This window comes from Amblyomma americanum, chromosome 3 (assembly GCF_052857255.1).
Source record: "Amblyomma americanum isolate KBUSLIRL-KWMA chromosome 3, ASM5285725v1, whole genome shotgun sequence".
In the NCBI taxonomy this organism is placed as follows: domain Eukaryota; kingdom Metazoa; phylum Arthropoda; class Arachnida; order Ixodida; family Ixodidae; genus Amblyomma; species Amblyomma americanum.
Window position 1 is genome coordinate 71,508,471 of NC_135499.1, and position 27,561 is coordinate 71,536,031.

General features: G+C 43.9%; 1 protein-coding gene across 1 annotated transcript in view; it reads left to right on the top strand.

Annotated features, from left to right (window-relative positions):
* LOC144124659 (uncharacterized) overlaps positions 1-22,862 on the top strand; it is a 105,602-nt gene extending 82,740 nt beyond the window's left edge. The window contains exons 3-7 of the mRNA XM_077657472.1: positions 1,433-1,539; positions 9,423-9,491; positions 16,432-16,509; positions 18,332-18,385; positions 20,594-22,862. Coding sequence (XP_077513598.1) covers positions 1,474-1,539; positions 9,423-9,491; positions 16,432-16,509; positions 18,332-18,385; positions 20,594-20,680 — 354 coding nt within the window. The 5' untranslated portion in view covers positions 1,433-1,473 and the 3' untranslated portion in view covers positions 20,681-22,862. The remainder of the gene's footprint in view (positions 1-1,432; positions 1,540-9,422; positions 9,492-16,431; positions 16,510-18,331; positions 18,386-20,593) is intronic.
* The last annotated feature ends 4,699 nt before the right edge of the window (positions 22,863-27,561 follow it).

The window sequence follows — 27,561 nt, forward strand, 5'->3', positions numbered from 1 at the left end:
ATATTTTTTTTCTTTAAACCATACGGCCATCGGTCAATCGGTACGTATAATGAATACCAGCACATTTACTCAAGTTAGACTCTGTGGGAGAGCGTTGGCTTCTAGCTTATTTGAATAACAGCACATATTCACACTATCCGTCAGGTGATGAAGAAATGCGCTGTTAATAACCAAACCCTTGTATATAGCCTTCGTTGATTAGGAGCAAGCATTTAACTCAGTGGAAACCTCAGCAGTCATGCAGGCCAGAAAGCCAAAGAAATATTCAACAGTCTCCGAAGGCAACAGCAGTTTGCAATTGGTAGCGCGGTGCTGGAAGTGGTGAGGAAATACGTATACTTAGGGCAAGTACTGACCGCAGATCCGGATCATGAGAGTGAAATAACTAGAAGGAATAAGAATGGGGTGGAACGCATTTGCCAGGATGTCTCAGATAATCAATGACAGTTTAAAAATATCTTACTGACACTCATTTATGGGGCGAAATTTCGAGGCTAACGAAAAGGATTCAGCTTAAATTGAGGAGAGCGCAGCAAGCTGCGGAATGGAAAACGTTAGACGTAACTAAAGTCAAAAGAGCTACAACTGGGGCTAGTTGGAAATGCATCCTTGTCTTGTGTGTTCGTCCCTTTCCGTATTTTGGTAGCGCTCACCAATACCTTCTTAGACGTAACGTTAAGAGACCAGAGAGCTAATCACATCCTAGTCGAAAACAAGAGAAAGAAATGGGCTTGGACAGGGCATGTAATGCGAGTTAGGTGGACGGATGAGATTAAGAAGTTTGCGGGAATAGGTGGCCTCAGTTCACAGGATTAGTTGGAGAGATATGGGACAGCAAATGCTAGAGTCGGGCCTGATTGGTTGTTCGTCATGATGAAACGCGCTAAATGTTTCACAGACGAAAAACGGAACGATGAAACGCGCTCTGGGCTGTGTCCTCGTCCACGTTTATTGTCCGAAAAAGGTTTAGCGTGTTTCACCATTATATGAGAGAGACCTTTGCCCCGCAGTGAGTGTAGTCAAGCTGATGATGCTGATAACGTACAACTGTTTGACGACGTTATTTGTGTACCCTGTGTCTGTCAGTCTATATGCTTGCACGTTAAAGCTGTCGGGCAGACGATGGATGCAAAACTTTGCAACGCTAGATCTTGTACATGAAATAGCAGTGGCACGTGTGCTCCTGTCTTTTTTCTGCGTCTACGTAAAACTTGCGCCCACAAAACATCATGTGCGACCTATAAGCGGCATGAGTCACCCGCCAGGGACATTCTGAAACCTGTGAGGCTGTTTACGATTATACTGAAAAATAAATCACTTTTTTATTCCTCTGCCTTTGCAAACTTAGGCTGTGCTATTCTATTTAATTGTGCAGAAAGCGCATGTTGCGGTACCTGCATTTACGTTATCGCTTGCACCACATTATGCGCAGGCGTTGTGCAGAACGCCAAAGCTACTGCACTAGCAGCAAATATGGTGGACAAATGCTTTTTGATCATCGGTTCCAAGTACAAGTACCCGCCCAGCATGTTCCAGAGGGTGAGTAATGGCGTGCAGTCAAAGTGTGGTTTGGCAGCGACGAGTCTGTAAAGTACGTACAATAGAAATGCTCTCCAGCGTGATACCAGCGACCGCCGGTATCGTGCGAAATGGTGCTTTCAATTGGACTATTTCGTAGCTCTGGGCAGGCGCTCGGTACGTCTGTTGTGTTCATGCCACTATAGGGGCATTGCCTCTACGGGTAAGCTAAAGCGAATGCCCCTTGGTGAGATTGAGGAAGTAGCTGGGGCTGCGGAGTATTGCGAGCAGTGTATTGGCGTATCGGGCGTTCTTCCACGGCTTCGGTGACATACCCTATCGAAAAGTCTCGTACGATTTCTTATGTGTCTCGTATGAATTCATGTGTTACATAAGAGCTATACGTGTCACAAATATGTCTCGTATGAGCTCATATGGGCAGCATAGGAGTTATATGTGTCAAGGTTGTGCAGCGTAAGAACACATTATTGTTCAAACGAGGTCATATGTGTCAAGTTATGTGCCTCGTATGAACACATACGCGGTCATATGTGTCACAAATGTGTCTCGAATGGAACGCGTGGAAACGTAGCAACCAAAAAGCAAATTACAAATGCGAACCAGAACATGAAAAGCACAAAAGAAAACGCTTGGGGTGTTTCGCACAATGTTTCCTTGTTTTTCTCTTTATGCCTCTATCTTTTTTTGAACACCGGTTACGCAAGCTGCCTGCTGTTCGGCGTTGGCGCAAATATGGCATTATCTGCTTTGTTGAGCCACTGTAAAGCTACGCATCGAATAACTGGGATAGTTGCTTGACAGAGCTCTGGGTCTATGGGTGTAGCAAAAATAGTAGCGCAGTGAGAAAAACGTGTTTCAATCCTTACTAAGCATTGAATAAGCAGAGCACAGAAAGTTGCACAGTATCAGCGCAAGACGAGTTCTCTACTTCCGTTCCTTAAACCAGGCAAATAACCACTTCATCTCACGTCCCACACTCCAGTTGAAAAGTAATGGAAAGGACAGCATGAATTTTGTCACACAAAAATAACGCGGCAGTTCCGTGTAGCAGTCGCCGAGTAGTGGGTAGTGTAGTGCGCTGCGGATGTTGAGGATGGTAGTTCGAGTCCTGTTGGGCACGGCGATTTTTTTCGCACGTCCTTTTCTTTACTTTCCTAAATTGTATGGCAGCTATTTTATAGTTCTCGTTTTTTTTAAATTCCAGCCCAGCGTTTCTCTGTCCTAATATATTTACAAACGAGACACATATTCCACGTATGACACGTATGATATATGTGCTCGTGTCGCATATGTGGACACGTATGACATATATTCCATAATGTCGTATGCCTAGACACATATGACATGTATATACGAGATTTTATGATAGTTATGGCGTGTAAGGTCTTCCCTGGCTCGAATGTCGCGTTCCGTGCGTCGTTACCGGTGCTAGGGCTGGGCTTCCGCATTAAAAGAAAACTTAGGAGAAATTAAAGCTGGCCTGTATATATACGCTACGGAATTCAAACGACGAAGGGATAACTCTAATCGAAAACTATTGTCTTATATCAAGAAAAATACTAAATACAGGTATTACCTCATCTGGGGGATATCACAAGTGTATGCGCCTGCACCAATTATGGGCGCGGATCCTAGGGAATACGCTACAGCGCCATTCACTTGAAAATAGTGGCAACCAGCCCTGTTCGGTGAGAATATCAGTAGCTTGAATCGAACGGCGTGAAAGTTTATGAATACAATTTCTTCGCAGATAAAGGCGTCTTCTGCTGCCGGACAAATACAAACCGCACCGCTAGCCCCCAGAAGTCACGGAGTCTGCGTTTACGTCACGTTTCACGTCAATCCGTCGTATGACGTCATAATAGTGCGCCGTGACGTCATAAGAGTTCCAGAGTTTGAATCAGGGCGGCAGGAAAAGCTTTTTCAACTTCGAACCCAAATTCATTTTAAATAAATGCATCTTTCACTTTCGGACAAGCGGCAACAAAGCCATGAAATGCTGAACTATCAGATTTTGCTAACAAAAAAAATGATAGAGTTCTTCTCACTGTCCCTTTATACGAGAAGTTCCCCATGAAGCTTGCGGAGTCTTCTGCTATTCAATATATGCGGGGTGTTTCAAGTTATTAAATACAGATTTTTCTTCGGAAAGCCGAGAAAGTAGTCTGTGCAGGTTGATTGTATGGCATGGTGCACATTATTTACGCAATACAGTGCAACGAAGACACTATAGTAATCAGCTGAAATGAACTGATCAACTTCCCTAGCTTTTGTTGTGGGACACGAAGTTATATTACGAAATATAAGGCCTTCGATATAAAAGGCAAACCAAGTTCTGAATCAGCACCGTGCTTCGATATATCGAGCATGGAATATACGCGTTTGGCAGCCTGTTAGGTTCGCTTTCCCGCTTTAATATTTGATAAAATGGCGTCGCCGCATCTCGTATCGGCACGGATACCACGTCAACATCATCTACGCCCTCACACTACTAAATTCCGGCTCCATTTGATTCAATAAACGCCCGTTCTATGAGTATGCAACGTGGGAAAGCCAACCTGAAGAGATCTAAAAACCTTTTTTTTTTCACTTTCGTAATGTCGAAGCATGATGCCGTAACCCAAATTTCAAAATACGTGCTCGCCTTCGATTTTGAAGGGATTAAATTTGGCAATTAAACGTTGCATCGTAAGTCTTCAAATAAAAACGGTAATTAGTCAATTTCAGTTAATTATCAGTCTTCTGAATGCACTTTATCGCATAAATAATGTCCCCCTTCGCATAAAATAAAGCTACATACCTCAAACCAAAGTTTGTTTCACGGGCTTAAAAAATATATAGAACAATATGAAAACTCTGTATAATAATGGTTTAATACGTATAGATATAGAAGTTGATTACGTAATGTGTGCAGATGACACTAGATAATTTTCCACTTGCCTGGACCCAAATGGCTAAGTGACAAAAGGAAATGAAGTATTCGCTAAACTCCATCCATCGTCTATCAAAAACGCTCTTTTAGTTCACTCGAACAAAACAAAATCTACATTTTTGTAGAACCAAGAACGCGACTTAAAATCTCAGTTATTCTCTGACACTGTTACTTATTGAACTACAAATAACCAGTGAGTTAAAATTCCTGGGTGCCTACTTTCATGAGTTCATGTGATGGAACGCTCGTATTGAGCATCGGCAGACTAAACTCTCTCGTAAAGTCGGGATTAGAAAACTGCGATATACCGGTTGTTTCGGCGAACACTTCAAAAAGTTTCAAGAATAGGCTTTTGGGGTAAAAATACGACTTTTATGGCAGTGTTGGCGGACACCAGAAAACCGGTGAATCCCCCTAAGTAGCAAGCTGGTTAACTAATCTTTAACAATTATCTTTTCAACTATTAGAATTCGGCGCCTAGTTGCCATTAGGGATTTGTAGCCGGTAGTTAGTAATAGCCATATCAGTTGATAGAATTTCGAAAACGCAATTACCATTTGCACTGTGGCTCGACAAAATTTGGCTTTTTCGACTACTTACGTGCTCTCAAAGCGTTGCTTTGCCTGCATGCTTTCGAAAGCGCAGGTATTTTCGCACAATACAGCCAAATTTCGTTGAGACACAGAGACGAGGATAATCGTGTTTTCGAAATTCTTTAAACTGATACGGCTATATTACTAACGGCCGGCTACAAACCTCTAAAAGCTACTAGGCGCCTAACTCTACTAGTTAAAAAGCTAAATATTAAAAATTAGGTATCCACCTTACTACTTAATACGATTCACCGGTTTTCTGGTGTCCGCCAAATGCGGTAACACTTAGCCGCAAAAGCCATATTTTTACCTCAAAAAGATTATGTTTGACAGTTTCAGGTAGTGTTCGCTTAAACACCAGGTATGTTACCTATTAGAACCAAGCTTCTTTTGCATTTCGCGTTATTCGCATCCAGTATACGGCTTTCCAACTTAATCTGGGGTTAAACTGCAGTAACCAATAATAGCAAAGTGTTAGTGCTAACAAAAAGTTCGCTGAAAGCAGGAGCAAATGTGCCTTCTTATACGGCTTCTGTTCCTTTACACTCAAAATATAAGGCAATCAAACTTACCTCGTTTTATGATTTCCGCCTCCTCAACGTTTACAAATCAATGTCAAGCTCCGAGTGCTGTCCTTAGACAAAACCTTAACATGCGTAAATATACACACGGCCATCAAACTAGTCATCATCAAGACTATGTTCGACGTGGCAGCACTAATTATGAATTTTAAGCACTAAATTATATTTTGACTACCTATTAACCGATCTGACCTAGCCAATTCTTCCGATCCTTTTCCTTCTTATATTACACTCGTTTCAGTTACAGATAAGCTCTGTATGCATATCATTCAATGTTTTATCCTAATTTTGAATTGTAGAACTGGTTTGTGTGAAGCTAATCAGCTTTTCTAGAAAAGCAGCGCTGAACAGACGAGGACAGAGACGAGGCGACAAGGACGGGCGCTGAACTGACAACAAATTTTATTGAAGGGATTCACATTTATAAACGTAGTGCAGCTACCGTTCGCGCATGCTCAGGAAAGTCAGCTCTTTTGGTGAAAGGGCGATAGAGGCTGTGCTGACGCAGCCCTCTCCCAGGCTATATATCTGATTTGATTCAGCTATTTCTCTAGTCATACGTACACTGCTCTTTCTGATTATGGAGGTGTCACCGAGTGCAGGAGTACAATCTAGGCAAGTGATACAGTGACTTGCGAGGAAGCCTTCAAAATCTTTTCCCTCGCGTGCATTTTTCACGTTCAAGGCATGCTCTCTTAACCTCTCGTTCACGCATCTCCCAGTTTGGCCAACATACGCCTTTCCACAACTTAACGGAATTTTGTAAACTACACCTTCTGTGCAATCAACATAAGGCCGCCTATGTTTTTTGCCACAGCCACGCTTCTGGGTCGCCTCCGGATTAGTGATCCTGCAAAGCTTGGACAGCTTGTGAGGGGCAGAGAAGACCACTTTCACGTCGTAACGCTGGGCTACCTTTTTCAGATTGTGCGAAAGTGAGTGTATGTAAGGTATAACAGCTACCTTCTGCCTGCGCTGTGCGCGGCTATCGCACGTATGCACCTTGCTGCGCACAGCGCAGGCAGAAGGTAGCTGTTATACCTTACATACACTCACTTTCGCACAATCTGAAAAAGGTAGCCCAGCGTTACGACGTGAAAGTGGTCTTCTCTGCCCCTCACAAGCTGTCCAAGCTTTGCAGGATCACTAATCCGGAGGCGACCCAGAAGCGTGGCTGTGGCAAAAAACATAGGCGGCCTTATGTTGATTGCACAGAAGGTGTAGTTTACAAAATTCCGTTAAGTTGTGGAAAGGCGTATGTTGGCCAAACTGGGAGATGCGTGAACGAGAGGTTAAGAGAGCATGCCTTGAACGTGAAAAATGCACGCGAGGGAAAAGATTTTGAAGGCTTCCTCGCAAGTCACTGTATCACTTGCCTAGATTGTACTCCTGCACTCGGTGACACCTCCATAATCAGAAAGAGCAGTGTACGTATGACTAGAGAAATAGCTGAATCAAATCAGATATATAGCCTGGGAGAGGGCTGCGTCAGCACAGCCTCTATCGCCCTTTCACCAAAAAGCTGACTTTCCTGAGCATGCGCGAACGGTAGCTGCACTACGTTTATAAATGTGAATCCCTTCAATAAAATTTGTTGTCAGTTCAGCGCCGTCCTTGTCGCCTCGTCTCTGTCCTCGTCTGTTCAGCGCTGCTTTTCTAGAAAACTATGTACCAACACGCCCAACTCGCCGCATTAACCAAGCTAATCAGCTCTTTTTTTATCTCGCCAACTATGTAGCTCAGGGGAAGAAAGCAGCGTGAACCCGCTATAATCTGTTTTTTTCCCCTTCTGCTTAGCCATGTTAACGTTTCTATATAGGGGGCAGTTCGAAAACAGCGCCGGCGCACAAGGAAGTCGAGCGGATCTACGCGATCGCCGCCCAGGAGGTGGCGCCGCGGTAGTTGGTGATGGGTGCGTCGTCTGCTACTCCCAACTTGAGGAAAGTCAGCACATTATGGCGCGCGTGCGTAAAAAGAAAACGCATTTATGGTATACAGTTTATAAACACAAAAATAATGAAACAAGACGGTTTAGTAACAGTTATAATCATAATTTTATCCGGACACATTAAATACGCGTTGACAAACGGCTGCTCGTCTTGTTGTGACTTCCAATCTGGGCAAAGTTTCAGGGAGCCTGTATAGTGAGGGAAAGCTGTGTTCGGTCATAGAAGCTTAAAAGTTCGTTGTTCCGGCTTTGCCCGTATCTGCATGCATGCCGTGGCAAGTTAGTTTTTCTAGTCTTCTAGAAGCTGGTTATGGCGGCTTGTAACTGTCAGATTTCGTATTTAATGAAGTCATCTTACGAAGTAAATCGGAGGAGTCTGCGCCCAGGCCCGGGCTGCGAAATGAATTAGGTGTTTCATTCTGAGAATGTCAATCAGTAACTCATTGATTCCTGAACACAACTTTTAAAAGGAGCCAAGGGAAAATCTCCTAATATGGTGCCTTTCTTCTGCATGGCGAGCAGTAAGGGGCCAGCACTTCGCGAAATTTAGTGCAGTTAGTGCCACTTCAATCGCAATTTCACAGGCGTTCTAATCGACGTGCAAGAGTTGTTGCGCATCACATCGCCAGTAAGGCAAGGAAGGTAAGCATTAACTTCAGTAGAGATGTGACCTCCACACGGCTGACGAAGCGGACCTGCAAGCTAATTTGCATAGCGGCATATTACCCAGGTGAAGATTATTATCAAACCAAACGAGGAGGCAAGCGTGTTTCTTCCATTTTACCACATGTAACTGCGAAAAGAAGGGGCTTTTCGGCCGAGATGTACACCCAAAAGATCAACCCGGAGCATCCTGACCTGTCGCACCCCAGGCGCAGAGCACAGGCTAACATAGAAATACGTTGACGGAATTCAAATAGTGAACATCAATAGTGCTACGCGACTAGACGCAGCCGCACCCGGCACAGACAATGCTGGGTGCGAACTAGTGTATACCACTTATGCAGCAAACTCGGCACGTGACCAAGCGCAGCCTTCGGGCGTCGCGGCGGGGAAGAGAAAACATGCAAGTACGCTAACACGGTACTTTCACCACCGTAGAGATTGCGGTCACGCCTGTTTTAGATTAAAGTGGCGACAGAACGGGGCCGCATCCCCGGAGCAAGTTTTCCAGCTATCCTTATCTTAAAGCGGTGGTCATGTGATGTACCCTGGGAGGAAAAAGTAACAGAGCCGCCATCCAAGTTCCAGCCCGTGCCACTCTGCGTGGAGGCGCCACCTGACAAAACGCTTATGGTTTAGAAACCGCCGCAATGTGCCCGTTTCGACACCAGAAGTGTTTTTGCTAGGAGGCGCCCCTACGCAGCATGGCACGGGTAGTAACTTGGAGCGGGGGGGTGGGGGGATGGGGGCGGTACTTTTGCCCCAGATGGCACGCGCCTGAAATAAAGTTGGCTTGACATACCTTACAGGACAACCGGTTACACGCCTGATCATGAATGCGTAATAAACCGAGGTGTTTTTACTTGATTAAAATGTGTCCATAAATGCGCTACAGCAAGGGCAGGGTTGCTAAGAGAGCTGCATCTCTCGTAGTGTTTACAGAAGCTATGTTGGGCACGTATAGTACTCTCCGTCTCTCGCAGACAGAACCTTCCACATGCAAGAAGGGGACCTGTGTAGCCAGCCGATCGCCTAGAATGTAATATTTCTGGCGTCCGCAAATTGTGAATGGTCACTATATATACGCAGCAACGTACCTCATAGCGAATAACTTCATCTGACTGATTCCTTCTTTTCGTTCTCTCTTTTACTTTTTATTTCTTAAGGGTGCTATAAAAATGTGCCTCATATTCCGTTTCTGCTATCACAAGTACAAGCCGGTTCTGAATACAAGGGTAAGTAATCAGTAAGTGCCGTGACCGCGACTCCACCCTCAGCATTGGTTTCGAAGCCTAATTGGAATTGACGCTTTTCGAGTCTACTAGTCTAACCTGTAATCTAAGATAAGATAACATATACATATTCAGCGGCGAGAAAGCACTGAGAGAATGTTTGAAATTAGTAAAGAACTGTGAGTAAGGCTCTTTGAAAAAGCTATGAAGGCTGACTAGTCTGGCATACCGTGTTTTTTTGGAACAATGTAAACAGAGGTGAAGTTCCCCTCCATTGTAAGCATATGCGTCCAAGAGACCTCCATATATAAAAAAGTGGAAACGTGGTAAGGTTTTACGTTATTGAACCCAGTAGACGTGCGAAAGCTTTGGCTCTTTTATGGGTTGTCGGCACGTCTGGCGACTATATTAGACTCAGGTTAAGCTCTGATCAAGGTTAAGCTCATCTGATCTGTTGGCGCCGCAGATGGAAGTTGATAGAGACGACGATGTGCAGTGCACGGCGCGAGAGTGTGCTGCAGTTTAACTAGAATCGTGATCGGCTGCGGCGGTAACATTGTGCTCTCGCGCAGTGGGTGGGGACGATGATCTGTTCGCGCCGCTGCGGGTTCAAAATCCAATCGCGGCAATATTTTGTTTTATTTCTGCATGTGGTGTTACTGTGCCAGGTTAGGCCAAGGTCACCCTCCCATTGGCACAACTGGCGCAACGCTCCACTGAGTTTATCCGAGTTTCGTCCCATTCGCGTCAGCTTGCGTGACGATCCTCGTAACGATCTCGAGCTTACCTATATTAATGCGAGGCTTCACACAAGATTCTTGGTTGGGCTCGTGTTAAGTAGTGCTTTCATTCTAAAAGTAAATCTGCAATAAATTGTAATAATTAGTTTGCTTAACTAGGTACCTTCCTCGATTTGACAACTTTGGGCTATTGTGCTGAATTCAATCTTTATTAATTCGAACTTTCTACTACATGAACGCTTTCTTTGTCATAATTTCAACATACCTCGTTAGGAATCGACGTCGTAGTTTGGGTTGCCTTTGTCTTTCTGGCGATGACTTTTGCGCAGTTGTATGGTGCGTTAGCATACAGGTATGATCCGAGGCTGAAAGTTGGTTGCAATGGTATACAGTAAACTGCCGTTCATTTGGACCAAGTTAATACGGTAAACCGAACCATTTCCACCTCCTTCAGGTTCCTTCGAAAGTATGCGGAATTCTATGCGTGAAATCCTCGTCAATTCCGGGCAATTTTGTCGTGCAGCGATTAATTAGGACAAGCGGTGGAGCTTGGCTGTGTAGAGGCAATGCCTCCTGAAGAACATGCCTGAAGCGTCAGGGGTTTTTCTGACCGCCGTAGAGCGCGCGTCCGCCGTATGGCGGCGCTGTCAGATGACCCTCTAGCCGACGACACGCAGGCAGCACAGAATTTTCTTGTGACTGCAGTTGCAGCAAAAAGTATGCCTTCTGGTAGGCTGTTTCTTACATTATTTGTGTGGTGTGCTCAGTGTTACCGTTTGACAAGTGACGCGTCGATGACTACCGTCGCTGGAGGGAGTAGCGTGCGAAAATGCATTGCTGTTGCGTTCCGTTTTTCATGTCCTGTCAGCGAAACAAGAAGCCCGGCGTTTAGTTCCATGAAATCTCTGCCGACTGAGAACTCTGGGAAAAACGGCTCAAGGTAATTTGAAGAAAGAACTGGCAGTTAAGCACAGCACCAAATTATTCTGCAGTTTGTAGCTTGCATTTCTAGCCAAGGAAATGCTACTGTAGACAGTTTGACTGGCCACCAAGACAGGGGTGGACTCTTTTATCCGACGTCAGCGCTCTGAAGAGTGTTACAGGGTTTCAAGAAGTTCGTCCATATCATGCTCAAAAACCGGACGCATGTTCAAAGGCCACTGGACACATGCTTGCTCTACAACTAGTGTGAATAAAATCGCGAATGGTCCTGTCCTGACATGTGAGAACAAGGATAGCGGCCACAGGGAAGCACTACTGCATATTATATGCAAGAAGTTAATTAAACCGTTGCTAACAAACCATGCATGCATTTGACATATAGCAACAGTTTAATTAACTTCTTGCAGATAATATGCAGTTCTGCTTCCCTGTGGCCGCTATTCTTTAGACAAGAACGCAGTTGCGAAGATGTACAACAAGAAACCTCTTTCTCGAAAATTCTTGAAACCTCAGTAAGAAACGATTTGCGCCGCCTTCATCGCACCGACGCGTGCCATGTTTCTTTGTACGGGCGCACGTGTCTGTGCCTTCAAGCGCCGTTTTTTTTTAAACATTCACAAGTCGCTCGCCATGTCTGATACTCCCCTTGTACCAGTGGTCAAGTCATCAACGCACGTTCTTGTCATTTGGAGAAATCCGGTAAGTCAGGCGCCTGCTGTGTTACTCCGAACATCACTGTGCGCGTGTGCATCACACATGAACCTAGTGAGCTGTGTTTCCTGCGGAAAGAATAGAGAAGAGGGGCATGGGTTTATTTGAAATTTTTCAACGTTATTCAAGGAGGTACCGTTCGGCGAAAGCTCGTCGGAAACATGACCAGAAACAACGCAGGCTGGGCCTTCCAAGATCTGCTTCACCCAACTGAAACACCTCTCGCAATGCTCCGTAGCAAGATTGTAACAGGCGCCCGCTACGCAAAGTTCTAAGAACATTAGATACGAGGGATGTGCCCCCTGCGGGCCAGCGACTCCACAGGCAGGTTACCGCGACGTCTCCGGCTTCCATTCATTGAGCGCCATGCAGTCCTCCTTTCGCACGGGTCACTGTATATAGGGTCACCTGGCTACAGCTGAGAGCTCAGGTAATTCTGGACTTCCATCTGTCCTTATTCTATCTCATGGATTATTCTCCCTTTTTGCTTGCCCGAAGTAGTTGATTTCTTGCCATTGGCAGCAGTACAATATTCAACCATACATCATGCAGTGTAAATAGTTATTTTCGGCATTTCTAGCCACTTCAAGCACTGGTGGCGATATGATATCAAACTAAAAGTTGTTGCCCAAGCCCGAAAAAAGGATGAAACAGAATGATCAAGCGCCGTGCACCGCAGTCTCTCAGCCACCGAAACCGAAATTGAGGGTCATTTTTTAGCGCCGCCTAGAGGCCAGTCAACACAAATTCCGAGGCGTTCTCGGGGCCCATTAAAATCGAAGAGACGCTTCAGGCATGTTCTTCAGGAGGTATCGGTAGAGGGTGACTGAGATCAGGTGATGATATCTGAGTCGACCATGTTGGTCCCGTGAGTGAGCGCTTCAGAACTCTGGTCACCGGAGGACTATATTGTTTCATATTGTGCGGCACTGTGCCGTCTTGTTCTTTGCTTTCGTTGCGTGCGCTTCGCGGGGTGTCCTGTCAGAGTTGTTTCTATTATCACGGAGCTCGTACTGAAATATCCGGAATGACTTTATGCAGGATTGGGTGTACATGTTCATTATACAGGATGGCCCTGCATTACTGCGAGGCTGCGGTTGCTGGGATAAAAAGGGGGAGGGATGGAAAAACGGTCAGAAGTACAAAATAATTTAGATACATTTGAACTAAAGAAAACAATTTTAGACGAGAAAAAAACTTTCAGAGTGAGGATTCGAAGCAATGATATTCGGAGGCTCAGTAGAGCTTTTTAACCACTACAGTGCGGATCGCTAAATCGATCAAGATGGCTAATGGAGTTATCGGTTCATCTGCAATCGTGAGACAATAATAAAATTCGTTCACTGATTGCAGTAAGTCGCATTCTGGTGCCTCAGATTTTTGCACTATGGTGGACCTGATTAATTCTTTTCAAGCTGTGGACGGCTCTAATAAATATATTACGAGCGCTTAACTGTCTCCACCTAACCCAGTTTAAGCTCTTACAAATTATCAGTATCAGTATCAGTTTAAGCTCTGAACATGACCAGTCCGCCCCATATGAACGCTGAAGCAGACCTGGACAAACCCGTTAGCGCCAGGTATCCACATGCTTGCGGCTAACCGGAATTGTATAATATCCTTTGGTTCCTGTAAAATCCCGATTAGTGGATATGGTTTTCCAGCAGCGTAATCAATTTCACTTTAGGTTGTGCATTTTATGAATTGTGAGCTGTTTTTTTGTTCGCGACTAGCGCATATAGGAGTCCGGGGGCTGCAGGCATCCCAAGTGTTCTCATAGTTACATGATGGTTAATCCGACGGCTTGTCCGAGCTGCACCATATTGCGGAAAGTGTGATAATAGTTATTGCCGCGCAAATTTTCGCACAAAACAATCAAAGATTAAAATTTTGTTAAGAAATAAAAGTGTTTTGATGTGATTCAGCTGGTTATTTGCATGTTTTGGCTCCCGGTTAGTTCGGCATTCCGTCAATCTGAAGTTTTTCTGCAGTCCCGTGGATCCGAATCACCATCGTTTTACCGTACTATCATCCTCATGAACCGATGTTTTGGGAATGGCGTCATATCCGCCAGTACGCAGTTTTATTCCCAAGAAATCAAATGATTTCAGCACCCAGGCATCGCAGTCAGCGGAAGGCTTCTGCTCAGGACAATGCCGGCATAGATATATCCCAGCTGCGCAAGATCTTTTATCCTCGTCTTTTAGACTCTTTCCATGCAAATGCGCAACTTTTACAGCATACAGAATTCGCGTCTAGACATCCTAATAACCAACCTAACTTTGACCACTGAAAGACGAAGGTCATTTCTATACCACCCAAATTAACGCTGTATTGTGCCAACTTTGGCCGCCTCCTAACCCACCCTTCCTAATCTCATTCGCTCAACTCACTCTGGCACCCACTGGTACACTTGTCCTGTTTTCAAATCCATTCCGTTCCTTTTAGGAACCATCAGTTATCTTGCATTCGCATCAGAGGACCTGCTGATGTCCATTTTTCTTCTTGTTTTTAATTATGATGCATTAACTCACGTTTGTTACCATACCCGTTAAGCCCTGTTCCTTTTTTCGTGCTATTTTTCTTTTACAACTCACTTCGCTCTGCTCGATTTAAGTTCACTCATTGTCGTTAGCCTCCACGTTTTGGCGCCATAGGATAGTACCGTGAAGTTTCACCTATTATAAACCTTCCTTTTGATGGATACCGGCAAACTGTTAATCCCCAGCTTGAAGTGCCTGCCAAGTGAACTCCACCCGATTCAAATTCTAGTTGTTATTTCACTCTCGCGGCCCGGATCACCGTTCACTACCTGTCATAAATAAATACTCCAATATCACTTGCAATGGTTCACTGTCTACCATAAACTATTGTTTCCTATGAAGTGCTCTAAACAAACCTTTAGGTTAATCATAGTAATTTGTAAACCCACCCTGATGTTTAGCCCATAGGGACCCTCATCATGTTTTCAACTCGGCCAGTTAGTTACTTAGCAACGCAGTGGCATTAGGAAATCGGAGATTGCTGAGGTATTCTTCACTACATTTCATTCCTAACTACACCCAATTCAGTTCGTTGAATATCTGCTTTAAACACGCGACGCATAGTACTGGAAAGATTTCGTCTCTTTTCCTCACGCCCTTCATCGTTGGTAATTCTTCACTTTCCATGCGGAGGACTGTGGTCGCTGTGCAACGGTAATGGATATTTTCCACAGTTTTTACATATGCTCTTCGACAGTCTGGTCAGCAATGGTCCCATGATTGCCGGCCTTTCGATTAGTATTTGATACAATTCAACACTGACATTCATGTCACATTTAAAATGTTGTAGTGATTATCAGATACAGCTCGTTTGCAGTCAAGCATTGCATTCTTAAGGTCGAGCCGGTTATTTTATATTTTTTATTATTAAATTAAATCAATCCCTGTAAATATTAAGATTTTGCTTCGCGCAGTACATATACACACTCCCTTGCCTCCTACAATCTCAATAACACCTGTAGAAGAACTAGTTTCCCACGAGCGACTTTGTGGCTACGCTTCAGTGCACCTAAACAAGAAAGTTGGTCGTTTTGCTGAAAACGAACTCTGTAAGTGGCAGCGCCAGCTATGGACAGGAGATTTAATATATAACCGCGGGCTACGAGCCCAGACATCTATAGTTTACGGGCCATTCTTGTCCAAAGCGGTAGATAATTTTCTTTGTGTTGTTATCGCTTAAACGTTTATGTTTTTTTTGGTACAAGCGTTTTCTTGCCTTATTCGAAAGTACACATGGCGCCCATACCTTTGCACGCACTGAATTGGTGATTCATAGTAGCGGCTGAACCGATACTTTAAATCTATTGAGCCTTAAATATATATATATTTCATGGCAGCTGAGGTTTATCTCTTTCTACAGATAATTTCACTTTCTTGGAAAGGGAACAGGTCAAATTTTATGAATCAGGGCCATACTGATGTTAGACGTGTATGAGCGGTTCTCGCTTACACCCCCAAGTTAAAAGAACTGCGGAGCCCAATAGCACATCAACAGTGCCCGCATTCTGAAGAGAAAGAAGCCTGGAATGTTTTTATCTGGGCACGCTCGCTTAAACCACAGTTTTACACACTACCATTCAACCGTTGTTACAGTAATGAAAAACAAATAAAAATGCGGAATTCAGGAGTGAGTTCCAAGTTTATTCCTTTAAGGCACCTTTCATTATCAAACACAGTGCATGATGAGCAGAAAATGTCATGCTAGATAATACTAGTTAGCATTGGTTTGAGAGACCATTATGAACTGCAATACTCGACAGAAAGAGATGTATTTCAGCTTACAAATTCTCACCAATTTGTATTGGAAAGAGGTGAAAGTATGAAAAATGTATAAAGTACTTGTTATGCAAGATGTTCCAACGCTCTCTGAACGCCTGCTATTTTGTTTTCCTCATCTGTACTCCAAATTCCTAGAAACGGTATTGCTCATTAAGTCACTGCATGTTTGCATTAAGCTGGCTTTGCGCGGTGATTTGAAATTGATTTCTCTTTTTTTTTTCATGATAGGGTGTCGAGGCCTATGGCGAAGCAGTTTATTCCTGCATTGGCAGGCTTGGGCCGTTGTTCACGGTTCAGCTGAATCCGGTGAGATATGGTTTAAAATATAAAACTTTATATGCTGAATATATCTGGAGTAATAATTTATTTAGTAGCATGTCGTATAAAATAGCTCAACATTAGACAAGGACATAAAAAAAGACACACGAGTGCTCGTGTGTGTTCTTTTATGTCCTTGTCTGATGTTGCGCTATTTTATACGTCATGCACTACCAACAAGCCCAAACCGCCACCTTATTGGACTTTATTTAGAAGCATTCTCTATTTAGACATGAACCATCACGGATGCAAGCGCTTCGCCTTACTCAACCGCCTGAATAACAATATGCACAGGGAACAAAAACTGCAGAAAACAAGTAGCGAAGTTCACCAAAATTTTTCCAGTGTTACCTTAATAGTGCTGACATCTCTGGTATATATGCCTGTGTTGCATTGTAGGCTATTACCATTGAAGTACTTCTGTCATTTCTGCATTACCTACTTCTGCTTATAAGCGACAAGCCAATTTCTCGGAGCAGGCTACTCCCCTGTTAGAAAAACGGAAGAATGCAAAATGCTTCATCACCGTCATAAATAAAGAATGGCAGAAATGACGTGGAAAAAGCTATATGTAACAAGGCCACAATACTACTAAGATACTTTGGCGGTTTTTGAAATATCATGCCACGTAATAATACTGATATTACGATCGCACGGGTGTACTTCATTGCATTCACTTTATTCAAATAGCGGGTAAAGACGGCAGGAACCGTTGCGGTTAATATTTCTTGAATGAAATGAACGCTACATGAAAAGTTACTTTCCCGGATTGTACCAGCAAGCTCTTTTGCACGGGCAGTATGTGAACTAGCTTATTCAAGTATTGCTCTCCACCCTACTGAAAGCTTCCATAAGACGAGTCCCATAATTCAATATATTTCTGTATGAATAATATGAATTCAGTATGAAGTACATGGTTACAGTATGGACGTTATGAAAAGCGCGTAGGAATCTTATGACCCCGTATGACGTCATGCACATGCTGTAGAAGCTCGATGGAAATTTTATAGAAAGTTTATGGGCTCCACACAGAGCACTTACGAATGTCCATGTGTGCTTTCATATCATATGGACTTGATATTCACATAATTCCATACGAGCGACCCGTATGGAACAGTTCAGTAGGGCAGTTTGCCATCGCTTAGGGTCGGCACAATACAGCAGGGGCCTTATTTTATAAGGATTAAATTGAAATGCATATACATCTTTCATTTTAAATTGGAGTGACGTCAGCGTGACGGCGTCATTACAAGAAAGCACCTAGCGGGCAATCAAACAAATAACGCTTTCGCGGGTCTCCACGCGGACGCTATAGCCTTTGCTACGCGTCGCACGCACGAGTTAATTATTGGCTGCGACGTACAGCCAATGGTGAGTTCCGGTCGCCAGTCAGCAAATGCCTGGTCGCTTCCCACGGACGCTTGAAAGCCGCTCCTACTTACCCGAACAAGAGCGACCAACGTCACAGGACTAAATGGATCCAAACTGTAAAACTGTCAAATAGATCATTACAGTATACGGTGTCAGGTTATGTGAGTTAGAGGGCAAAGACGCTATCCTGCGAATGCTGGGCAATCGGCTTGGAGTAAATTGCCAATACGTCACCACTCTTGACACTGAGCCGGCCTAGGGGCTAATTCTTTGGGCGTAACTAAGCCATTGCTCAATTTTCAGTTCAATTTGGCTCCAGCCAACGAAGTGCTAATGCTAAAACTGATCAAAGCAAAGGCACGTACTAATGAAATGAAAATATTGGCTTTTACTTTATGAAATTCGAGCCGTCTGAGTTTTTGGTACTGAAATATTGCAGGACTTTGTGGAGGCCGGAGCTGTAAATGCTACGGGGATGTTTATTGATGCCGTGGTAAGAACTTCTTTTCTCGTCCCCTTCCAATGCCATTATTTGTCTGTGACTATAGGAACTCAGCACATGTAGCGCCGTAGTGAAGAACAAGGTTTCTTCGTTGAGATTGGGACCGGTAATTGGGCAAGAACGAAGAACACAGGATAGGCTGAAGAGGGGAAAAAAGCCAATTTTTGGATTTGTACCACCTCCAATCGCAAAACATTGCTGACCATTATTAAGCAACAGAGATGCATTTTACCGGCTTCAGTATACCTAGAACAGCTCGGCTATCGAAAACACAAGTGGCGAGCGAGTACACCCGACTTCATCAGGCCTGGCACTCCTTCGCAATTCCACTGTAAAAAAATTATGACGAAAGCAAAACTGCGAATCTTCCTCAGCTTAGACAGAAATAAGCAATACCAGTAATGCAAAGAAACAAGGTAGAGGCTATGTTTTACTGAAGCTGCCACGCCTTACTCTAAGCTGTTCATATCTCGTGTGTGGGGTGCGGTTTTTTAGACGCAGCGCCAAGGTTCTGTAATAGTAACAATTGCTTGCGGTTATCTCTAGGGTGCTAAATCGAGATATAGTTGCCTGAGCTAGACCGTCGTGGAAAGTACTTTACTGGGAGATATGCGGAGCAAGTCACACAGAATGCGATGGAAAAAAAGCGAGGAGCAAAAAACCTAAAATTGTGTCTCTGGTATTGAACAAAAGACAAGTGGGTTCTCCTGCAAAAGCTAATAAATTAGAATGGTACACATCTATGTAGTAGGTTCTTTTCTAGGTTAATATTACTCAATGTAGACTAGAAAATATTCAACTCATGATCAATGGGTTAGACAGGCAGAGAAGAACGGTGGGTCTAAAAATTAACATGCAGAAAACCAAAGTAATGTTCAACAACCTAGCAAGAGAACAGCAGTTCATAATTAACAGCGAGGTGCTGGAAGTGATAAAGGAATACGTCTACTTAAGGCAGGTAGTGACAGCTCATCCGGATAATGAGAGAGAAATAATTAGAAGGACAAGAATGGTGTGGAGCGCATATGGCAGTTTCTCTCAGGCCATGAATGGCAATTTAACAATATCCCTCAAGAGAAAAGCGTACAACAGCTGCACCTTGCCGGTATTTATCTACGGGAAGAAACGTGGAGGGTAAAGAAAAGGGTTCAGCTTAAGTTAAGGACAACGCAGCAAGCCATGGAAAGAAAGATGATAGGTGTAACGTTAATAGACCGGAAGCGGGCAGAGTGGGTGAGGGAACAAACGCGCGTTAATGATATCCTAGTCGAAATCAAGAGGAAGAAATGGGCTTGGGCAGGGCATGTAATGAGAAGGCAAGATAACCGCTGGTCCTTAAGGGTAATGGAGTGGATTCCAAGAGAAGGCAAGCGCAGCAGGGGGCGGCAGAAAGTTAGATGGGCGGATGAGATTAAGAAGTTTGCAGGCATAGGGTGGACACAACTGGCAAAGGACAGGGTTAATTGCAGAGACTTGGGAGAGTCCTTTGCCCTGCAGTGGGTGTAGACAGGCTGATGATGATGATGGCAGGAAATCTCAAAACAGTGAATATATCGTGCAAAATAAAAACACTATTTAGCTTACAAAGGTTTAAGCAGGCAAAAACAGAACAAACCCTGCTGACCAATGTGATGCAATTCGGGAGGAAAAAAAGATGGGCCTTGTTTTTGCCTCAAATTATACGGGAAGTCTAGGGCCTACTCGATGTCATTACGTAAACCTGCAGGGTATTGATGCAGTGTCCAACAGGCGCTTCGAGGAGTGCTGCTTTTCCAGGAAGCACAGACCCAGGATAGGCTAGAAATGTTTACCGCTGGCAGCTGCAGTGGAAAGCTGATGGAGGTGTATGGTGGTAACGGTTGCAAGGAACCAGTCCCATAATTTTGTGCTGTGAGGCTGCAGGAAATGCTGTAGACTGGATTTAGATCATTTTTGTTCCTGTTTTAGGCGAGCCAGATTTTGCTGCCTTGCATACCTCACTAGGAGCACAGACTGATGGGCTAGGGCATTTTGCTTTCAATTTTGATGCTATCAGCTAGAGTCAACTTGACTGTTGTATTTCGTTGTCTAACGTCCACATGCTCACGCTGTTGATTGTTGTAGTCAACTTGACTGTTGTATTTCGTTCTCTAACGTCCACATGCTCACGCTTTTGATTGTTGTGACGTCAGCAACTGAACCTGATTCGTTTGCTTTCAGGACTGCGTTTCCAAGAACCGGATATTCACGGACGACGTCGCTGTGTCTTTAGCATTAATGAAGTGGATCCTAAAGACTCTGTTTTGACTAGCATTTTATAAGAGAGAGAGAGAGAGAGAGAATGAAAAGGAAACGCGGGGAGGTTAACCAGATGTAGTCTCCGGTTTGCTACCCTACACTGGGGATGGGGGATAGGGGTTAGAAAGATGACAGAGAGGAAAACGCAAAAAAAGGAACGTGCACACATGGAGACACACACACACAAGGCGTTCCAGTTGAAGTCTTTCACACAGGCCGGTAGATTGTAAGAAGCGCAAAAGCGCTTGCACGGCCTCCTTCTGCGACGGTAGGTCCTTTCGATGTTGTAGAATTCTTTTTTCGGATAGCGGTTGGTCGTCCAGTTGGTCAAGTTCGTGGCTAAGGCATGCCCTCTGTGGACTGTACTGCGGGCAGGAGCACAATATATGGCCAATTGGTTCTTCAGGGCCGCAGTGGTCACAGGTTGGGGTGTCGGTCATCCCTATGCGGAAGGCATAGGCTTTAGTAAAGGCAACACCCACCTTACCAAAGTCGTTATAAAAGCGTGGCGTCTCTACGGCGAAGCTGTGATGGCGCTCGAAGACTTAATGTTGCATCAAGTGAGTACAGTCGCGTATTTCTTAAATGTGGCTCATTCCATTGTGACTCGGTGCACTGCCGAGCAAGTAGGCGGAGCTTCCGTGCCGCGTCAGTTCTAGAAAGAGAAATTGGGACGTGGCGCTCCTCAGTATGGGCTGAGCGGGCAGCGTGATCCGCCCGTTTATTGCCGATAATCCCGCAGTGACTTGGAAGCCACTGGAACGTTATTTCATGGCCGGCATCACTTATATGGTGTAACGTCTCTGTAATATGGAAGATTAGTTGTTCGTGCGGTCCGCGTCGTAGAGGTGACAGTAGAGACTGCAGTGCCGCCTTCGAATCGCAGAATATTGTCCATTTGTGTGGCGGTTCATCACCAATGTGATGAAGGGCAGTTAAGAGCGCTGCGAGCTCTGCTGCCATCGATGTTGTCGCGTGGGTCGTCTTAAATTTGATTGTTGTAGCTTTCGCTGGAATGACGACTGCCGTCGTGGAGCTGCTTGGAAGGACAGATCCATCAGTGTAAATATGCGTTGAGTCACGGTAGTTCTCGTACAAATGTAGTAGCGTGAGCTGTCTAAGGGCTGGTGATGACAGATCAGCTTTTTTCGAGATACCAGGTATTGCGAGGTTGATTTTTCGCTGAGCGAGGCACCATGGAGGGATCGAAGGTCTCGCAGCCGGAGTGAAACAAGCTGGCAATGATCCATCATATGCAGTTATCGTTTGGCTGAAAGATGTATGCGGCCTGTCCGCTGGTAGAGAGGCTAGATGGTGACGAGGATTCCTGGCTAGATGCCTTATATGGGTCCTGAGTACTTCAATTTCAATGTGGGTCTTGACAAGGTGGTCTCTAGCGATTGCTATCGTAGCCACTGTTGAAGCACTCTGAGGCAGGCCTAGACAGATCCGGAGAACTTGACCCTGAAGACTTTGTATTGTGCGTAGATTCGTTTTGCCTGTGTTGTTTATTGCTGGCAAGCTGTATCGCAGAAATCCTAGAAAAAGCACCCTGTACAGATGTAACATGGCACTAGGCGACATTCCCCAGGTCTTGCCAGCATTTTATGAAAACGAAATGTTGGTAATGAAGAGAATTTCAGCACTCTTCTCTCTGTCGCCCTGCAGCAAAAGGAAAGAAAGATATAGGGGAGCTAACCACCAAATGGCCGACGACCACAAGGCACTTATTTTGTGGTCTCAGCATAAATAGCAACCCGTTTGGTCATGCTGAGTATGTCGGAAAACTTTGTTGAAAACTAATGTGCACTATGAATAAATGGGCTCATATAGCGCCATTTCGTTTCCGGTTGGACAATTTTCTTCTTAGCTTCCTGAGGTCCTTATCAAAGAGGAACAAGAGCAATGGTATTGCGGAGGAAACAGCGCTCAATTGTTTTTATTGAAGTGTTATAGCGGCGTAAAACGCAATACCGCAAGTAGATGGTCTCCTTCTAAGGGGAGACTCAATAAGCAATAATCGAAAAATCAAGATAATTTTATTCCAGGCATTTCCTGCGGCTACAGGGAATAGGGGTTACATAGCCTGACAAGGCCTCTGCTGCTGTTCATTTTACGCAGTATATTTAATACAATACTACCTGGTGCACTTTAAACAAAAATTGCGGTTTTTCCTGGACGTTCAAAGAAGAAAAATAACGCACATCAGACGGAATAAAAAGAGAACAAGAAATAGCACACATATAAACAATTCACCTAGACTTCAAAGGCAGAGCAAAATTTGAACTTCAACGCGTTCCAAGTATTTGTTAAATGACAACGCAGCAGTGCAGGCTCCATATGAAACAAAACTACTGTGAAGAAGAAAACGTCGTAAATATAATGAAAACAATGCGGAAACGTCTACGTAGCATATGCTGAGTCACTGGAAAATCTTTGTACCTGTTTTTGATCTTTCCAGGGCAATCTGTCCAAGTCTTTATATTTTTATGTTTATTTCGGATTTTAGCAGCTTGATACGACAATGACTGTTTACCATAATTTGTTATTGTTTTCGGAAGCCTCCTTGTTGGTTGCGTAAAACCGCATTGATGACGAACTGCCATGCCGAAACCTTGGTAGATGTTTGTGGTTTTAATAACTTGCATCATTTTATAGAAATAAACTGGATTGGCCATGGGCATGTCATGTTTCAGAAACAGTTCCCTATTGCTCAAATCACGGATATATCCTACATCATTTTCGAAAGAAATAATACTCTCTTCTGTAGTGCCATCATTCAAATGTAGTTGCACTGCGCAGTTTTTCCCCAGGCTAGAGAACAATGGCTAGCTTTGAATAAATGAAATAGTAACTAAGAGTCGTTTTTATCTAAAGAGATATCAATATAGAATTTTTTGTAATTCTACCGATTGATGGGGCTCTAACGGTGGCCATATGCTCTAGATGACAAGTCTATGCGACTCTCCTGGCACCAGACTGCATGGAATTTCTAGAAGTGTTGCTTGTTGGGCAATTTCGTGATCCATAATAGAAGACCAGCGCGTAAAAAGACAGGGCAATAGAAGCACAGAAAGACTCGAAAGCTAACTGTCAACTGTTTATCTCTTGCCTTTGCCACATATACAACGTGAACCACAGCATGAAATGGGAAAGAACGATCAGGTCAGCTGATACAAACTATACAACTTAGCCTTTCGCTGGTTGCCATTTATTTAGAAAAGCGAGCTCTTTTTCTGACAGTGCCAGTGTTGCCAAGCTCACACATTTGTTGCCTGCATGTGAAATATTCAAAGCCTCCGTAATCTCTCTTACGTGCTTATCATTGTGGCGGTTGATAATTTGGCAGGGGCATGCACGGCTTTGGACGGGCCCGTTTCCTAGAATGTATCTTTCAGTGGCGACAGGGCTGGCTTAGGTGGCCCAATTTTATCTAATTAACATTGTAGTCATGTTCTTTCAACCTGTTATTTACCCATATCCCCGTTTGTCCAATATACTCATGGCCACAAGACAACGGTACACGGTAGACAACACCCTCTTCACAAAGGACAAATCGTTTCTGATGGTCAATTACACATCTTTTTTCTCTTGGTTACGGCACGGATTTGTCTTTTTGCGAAGCATAGACCGTTTTATGGGCGCTGAAAATACCACTTCAACGCCTGATCATTTTTCCTATTTTCTTTAGGCTGTGGGAGGTGTGATGAATGTAAGGGATGACAGCTACTTTCTTGCGATATTGTTGTTCATTAGTACCTTCCTGCTTGTCGAACCGTCGTGCTTTTTTCGTATTTTGGAGCAGGCCAACGGCCACAGAAACCATTAGCGGCCAGGATATCCAGTCATACAGTCGTCTAAACTGTAATGCCAAGCATTCTTGCATCATTTGCTCGCGCGTGTTTTTAGCCCATTTTTCAGGCAGTACTTGGTAATGCCTCTTTTTACCAGTTTCGAATGCGCTGATGCCGCTTGTGGTACTCCTTTTTTTGCACGAGGTTCATAGCCCCAGCAGATGCGATTAGTATGAAATTTAAGTCTAAGATCTAGAAACTTGGTAGAGTTCTTGTCAGAAAACTCATGCGTCAAAATTAAATGAAAAAGCACGACGGTTCGATTTGCAGGAAGGTACCAAAGAACAACAGGGTCGCAAGAAAGTAGCTGTCATCCCTTAGATTTATCAAACTTTCCACAGCATAAAGAAAATAGGAAAACGAGCAGCGTTGAAGTTGTATTTTCAGCGCCCATAAAACTGTCTATCCTTCGCAAAGAGACAAATCCTTGCTCTAACGAAGAGAAAGGAAAATGTGTAATTGACCATCAGAAACGATTTGTCACAAGTGAAGAGGGTGTCGTCTACCGTGTGCCGTTGTCTTGTGGCCATGAGCATATTGGACAGACAGGAAGATGCGTAAATAGCAGGTTTTAATAAAAGAACATGAGAGCAAATCGGTGCACCTAAGCCAGCACTGTCGCCACTGGAAGATCCATTCTATGAAACGGGGCTTTCAAAGTCATGCGTGTCCCTGTGTAAAAGCAGCCAAATTATCAACCGCCACAACGATAAGCATGTCAGAGAGATTATTGGGGCTCTGAATATATCACATGCAGGCAACAAATGTGTGAGCGTGGCATCACTGGCACTTTCAGCCGAAGACCTCACTTTTTTTAATCGATGGCAACCAGCGAAAGGCTGAGTTGTATAGCTTGTATCAGCTTCCTCCTGCATTCCTCCTTTATGTCCGCGATATATTAGAGTTAAGAACATGTTCGTGCTACGACGAATGTATCCAACCTTATTTTTATGGCCAACTCGTAATGAGCCATGTGCGGGTTTTAAAATTACCTGGCATCTTAAATATGAATGAGTGTAGATTTTTGCAAGAGATAATGAAATTTCTGCACTGAGACAACCAGGGAATAGAGAGTGTTATTCATGCTCACCACGCTTGCTGTGCAATTGATTTGAATGGAATGAAACGGGCCGCGTTATTCGGGACAATCTGAAGTAACTGAAATTAGTTAGCTTGGTTAGAGTCCCGAATTGAAGCAGCATATTCTAGTTTGGACCGAACAAGTACCCTGTAAAGGAGCTATTTTAATGAAACTGGCGCCTTGCTTAAATTACGACGCCAATTGTGGAAGTTATGAGCACACCTAAGTACCGATACGATGATATGGCTTGCAGTTGAGCAGTGTTCACTTGGTACTTTGGTGGATACCCGAGACGACTTGGCACACGCATTGTTTTGCATTGTTTAATATTAAGGTCCATTTGCGATATTTTCCACCAATGAGTTATGCTGTCAGTGTAGGACTGTAAAATCATCTCATCATTTTGGTTACTAGCTTCCCTGTAAACAACACAGTCATCACCGTGAAGGTGCATCGAAGAAGTTACGTAATTAAGAACACGATAAAAAAAGATTTGGAAAAGTAAAATACCTAAGACAGAACCCTGGAGGACGCCAGATGTTACTTGATTTAGGCTTAAATTGTGGCCGTCAAAACTTATATGCTGATAGAGATTAGTAAGAAAACAACCAATTCAAATGAGAGTTTTAAGATCGACAGACACAGCTTAGACATTTGTTTATGATTAACCTTATGAGGAAGTAAAGAAAAATGATACCAATTTCGCAGTGTTTGTCAAGGACAGCATGCAAGCGTTGCGTAAAAAGCAGCAACTGCGTTTCAAAAGAAAATGATCTTCTGAAGCCATGTTGTTCAGGCGTGAAAAATTATTCATCTTTGAATAGCTTGAAGTTATGCAAATGCTGGATGTGCTCCAATATCTCGCAAGGAATGCTTGCTAGTGAAAATGCTCTTTTGTTTCGAGGTGAATGCCTGTTACCCGAGTTGTACAGCGGGACCACCGTCCCGGTCTTCCATTGCTCACCGCCAAAACATCACCGCCAAAACATCAATAATGACATGCTTATTTGCTTTAAAAACATGGAAGTTATGTCGGTATGTTCTAAAGATTAAGAGATTTTCAAATGGTCGTTTATTTTCGCAATTATACCGGTATCAACAATGACTGGGCACGTCGAAGAAAAGTTGAAATCTGCAATCTGGAAAACTTCTTATAAGAGAAAAAAATATATTAGAGAATACTTTGTTCGGAAATGAGGGGCACTCAGGAGGAGAAAGTGACTCACCGGAGTCATCGTGAAGAGAAATTATTGTATCATCATTTGAGTTTACAGTGGGACAAAACTATTTCGGATTGTTTATAAACATACTAGGCAACTTAATGTTAAAAAACTACTCCTTGTTGTCCAAGATTGCGTCAGCGTACTCTTTTGATACTAAAAAACAGGTATCCTACCGATCATGCGTGTTTTCCATCTTTAGCTGCACGGAAGTGCTGCTTCTTTTTGTTAAAAACGCGCGAATGTGTTTTATTAACCTATGGGGCTTAAGTTTTGCTCCTAATGCGTCTTAGTGGAATATACTTGTTACCGTGCCCAGTAACCTTCGCTGCAAACCAATCAAGTTCTCGTGTAAAGATCGCAGGTAAAAATTTCTTGGGCAGTTATCTCAGTATTGGCAAAGGCTCTCATTTGATAGCTTGAAAATTAGCTCTGCTGAAATCCCGAATCGGCTTAGTTTTCGCAGTAGGGTGAGGTGGATTAATGTTCAGATCGAAGTGAAGCAACTCGCAATTACCTATGCCGAGCCAGTGCGTGATAGAAGATAATACCAGGTCAGTCGTTAAATTAGGCCTCGCGTATTAGCTGCCAGTGAAGTGCATCTGTTTGGCTTGGCTGTTTAACAAGCTCATGGAAATGAAAACATGAGCAGAGGTCAAGAAAAGTCTGACTTTGGGTCGAGAACGGCAAAAGAACAGGGTGCGGACCTTCCGAGGAAATGTTAGCAAAGTTAAG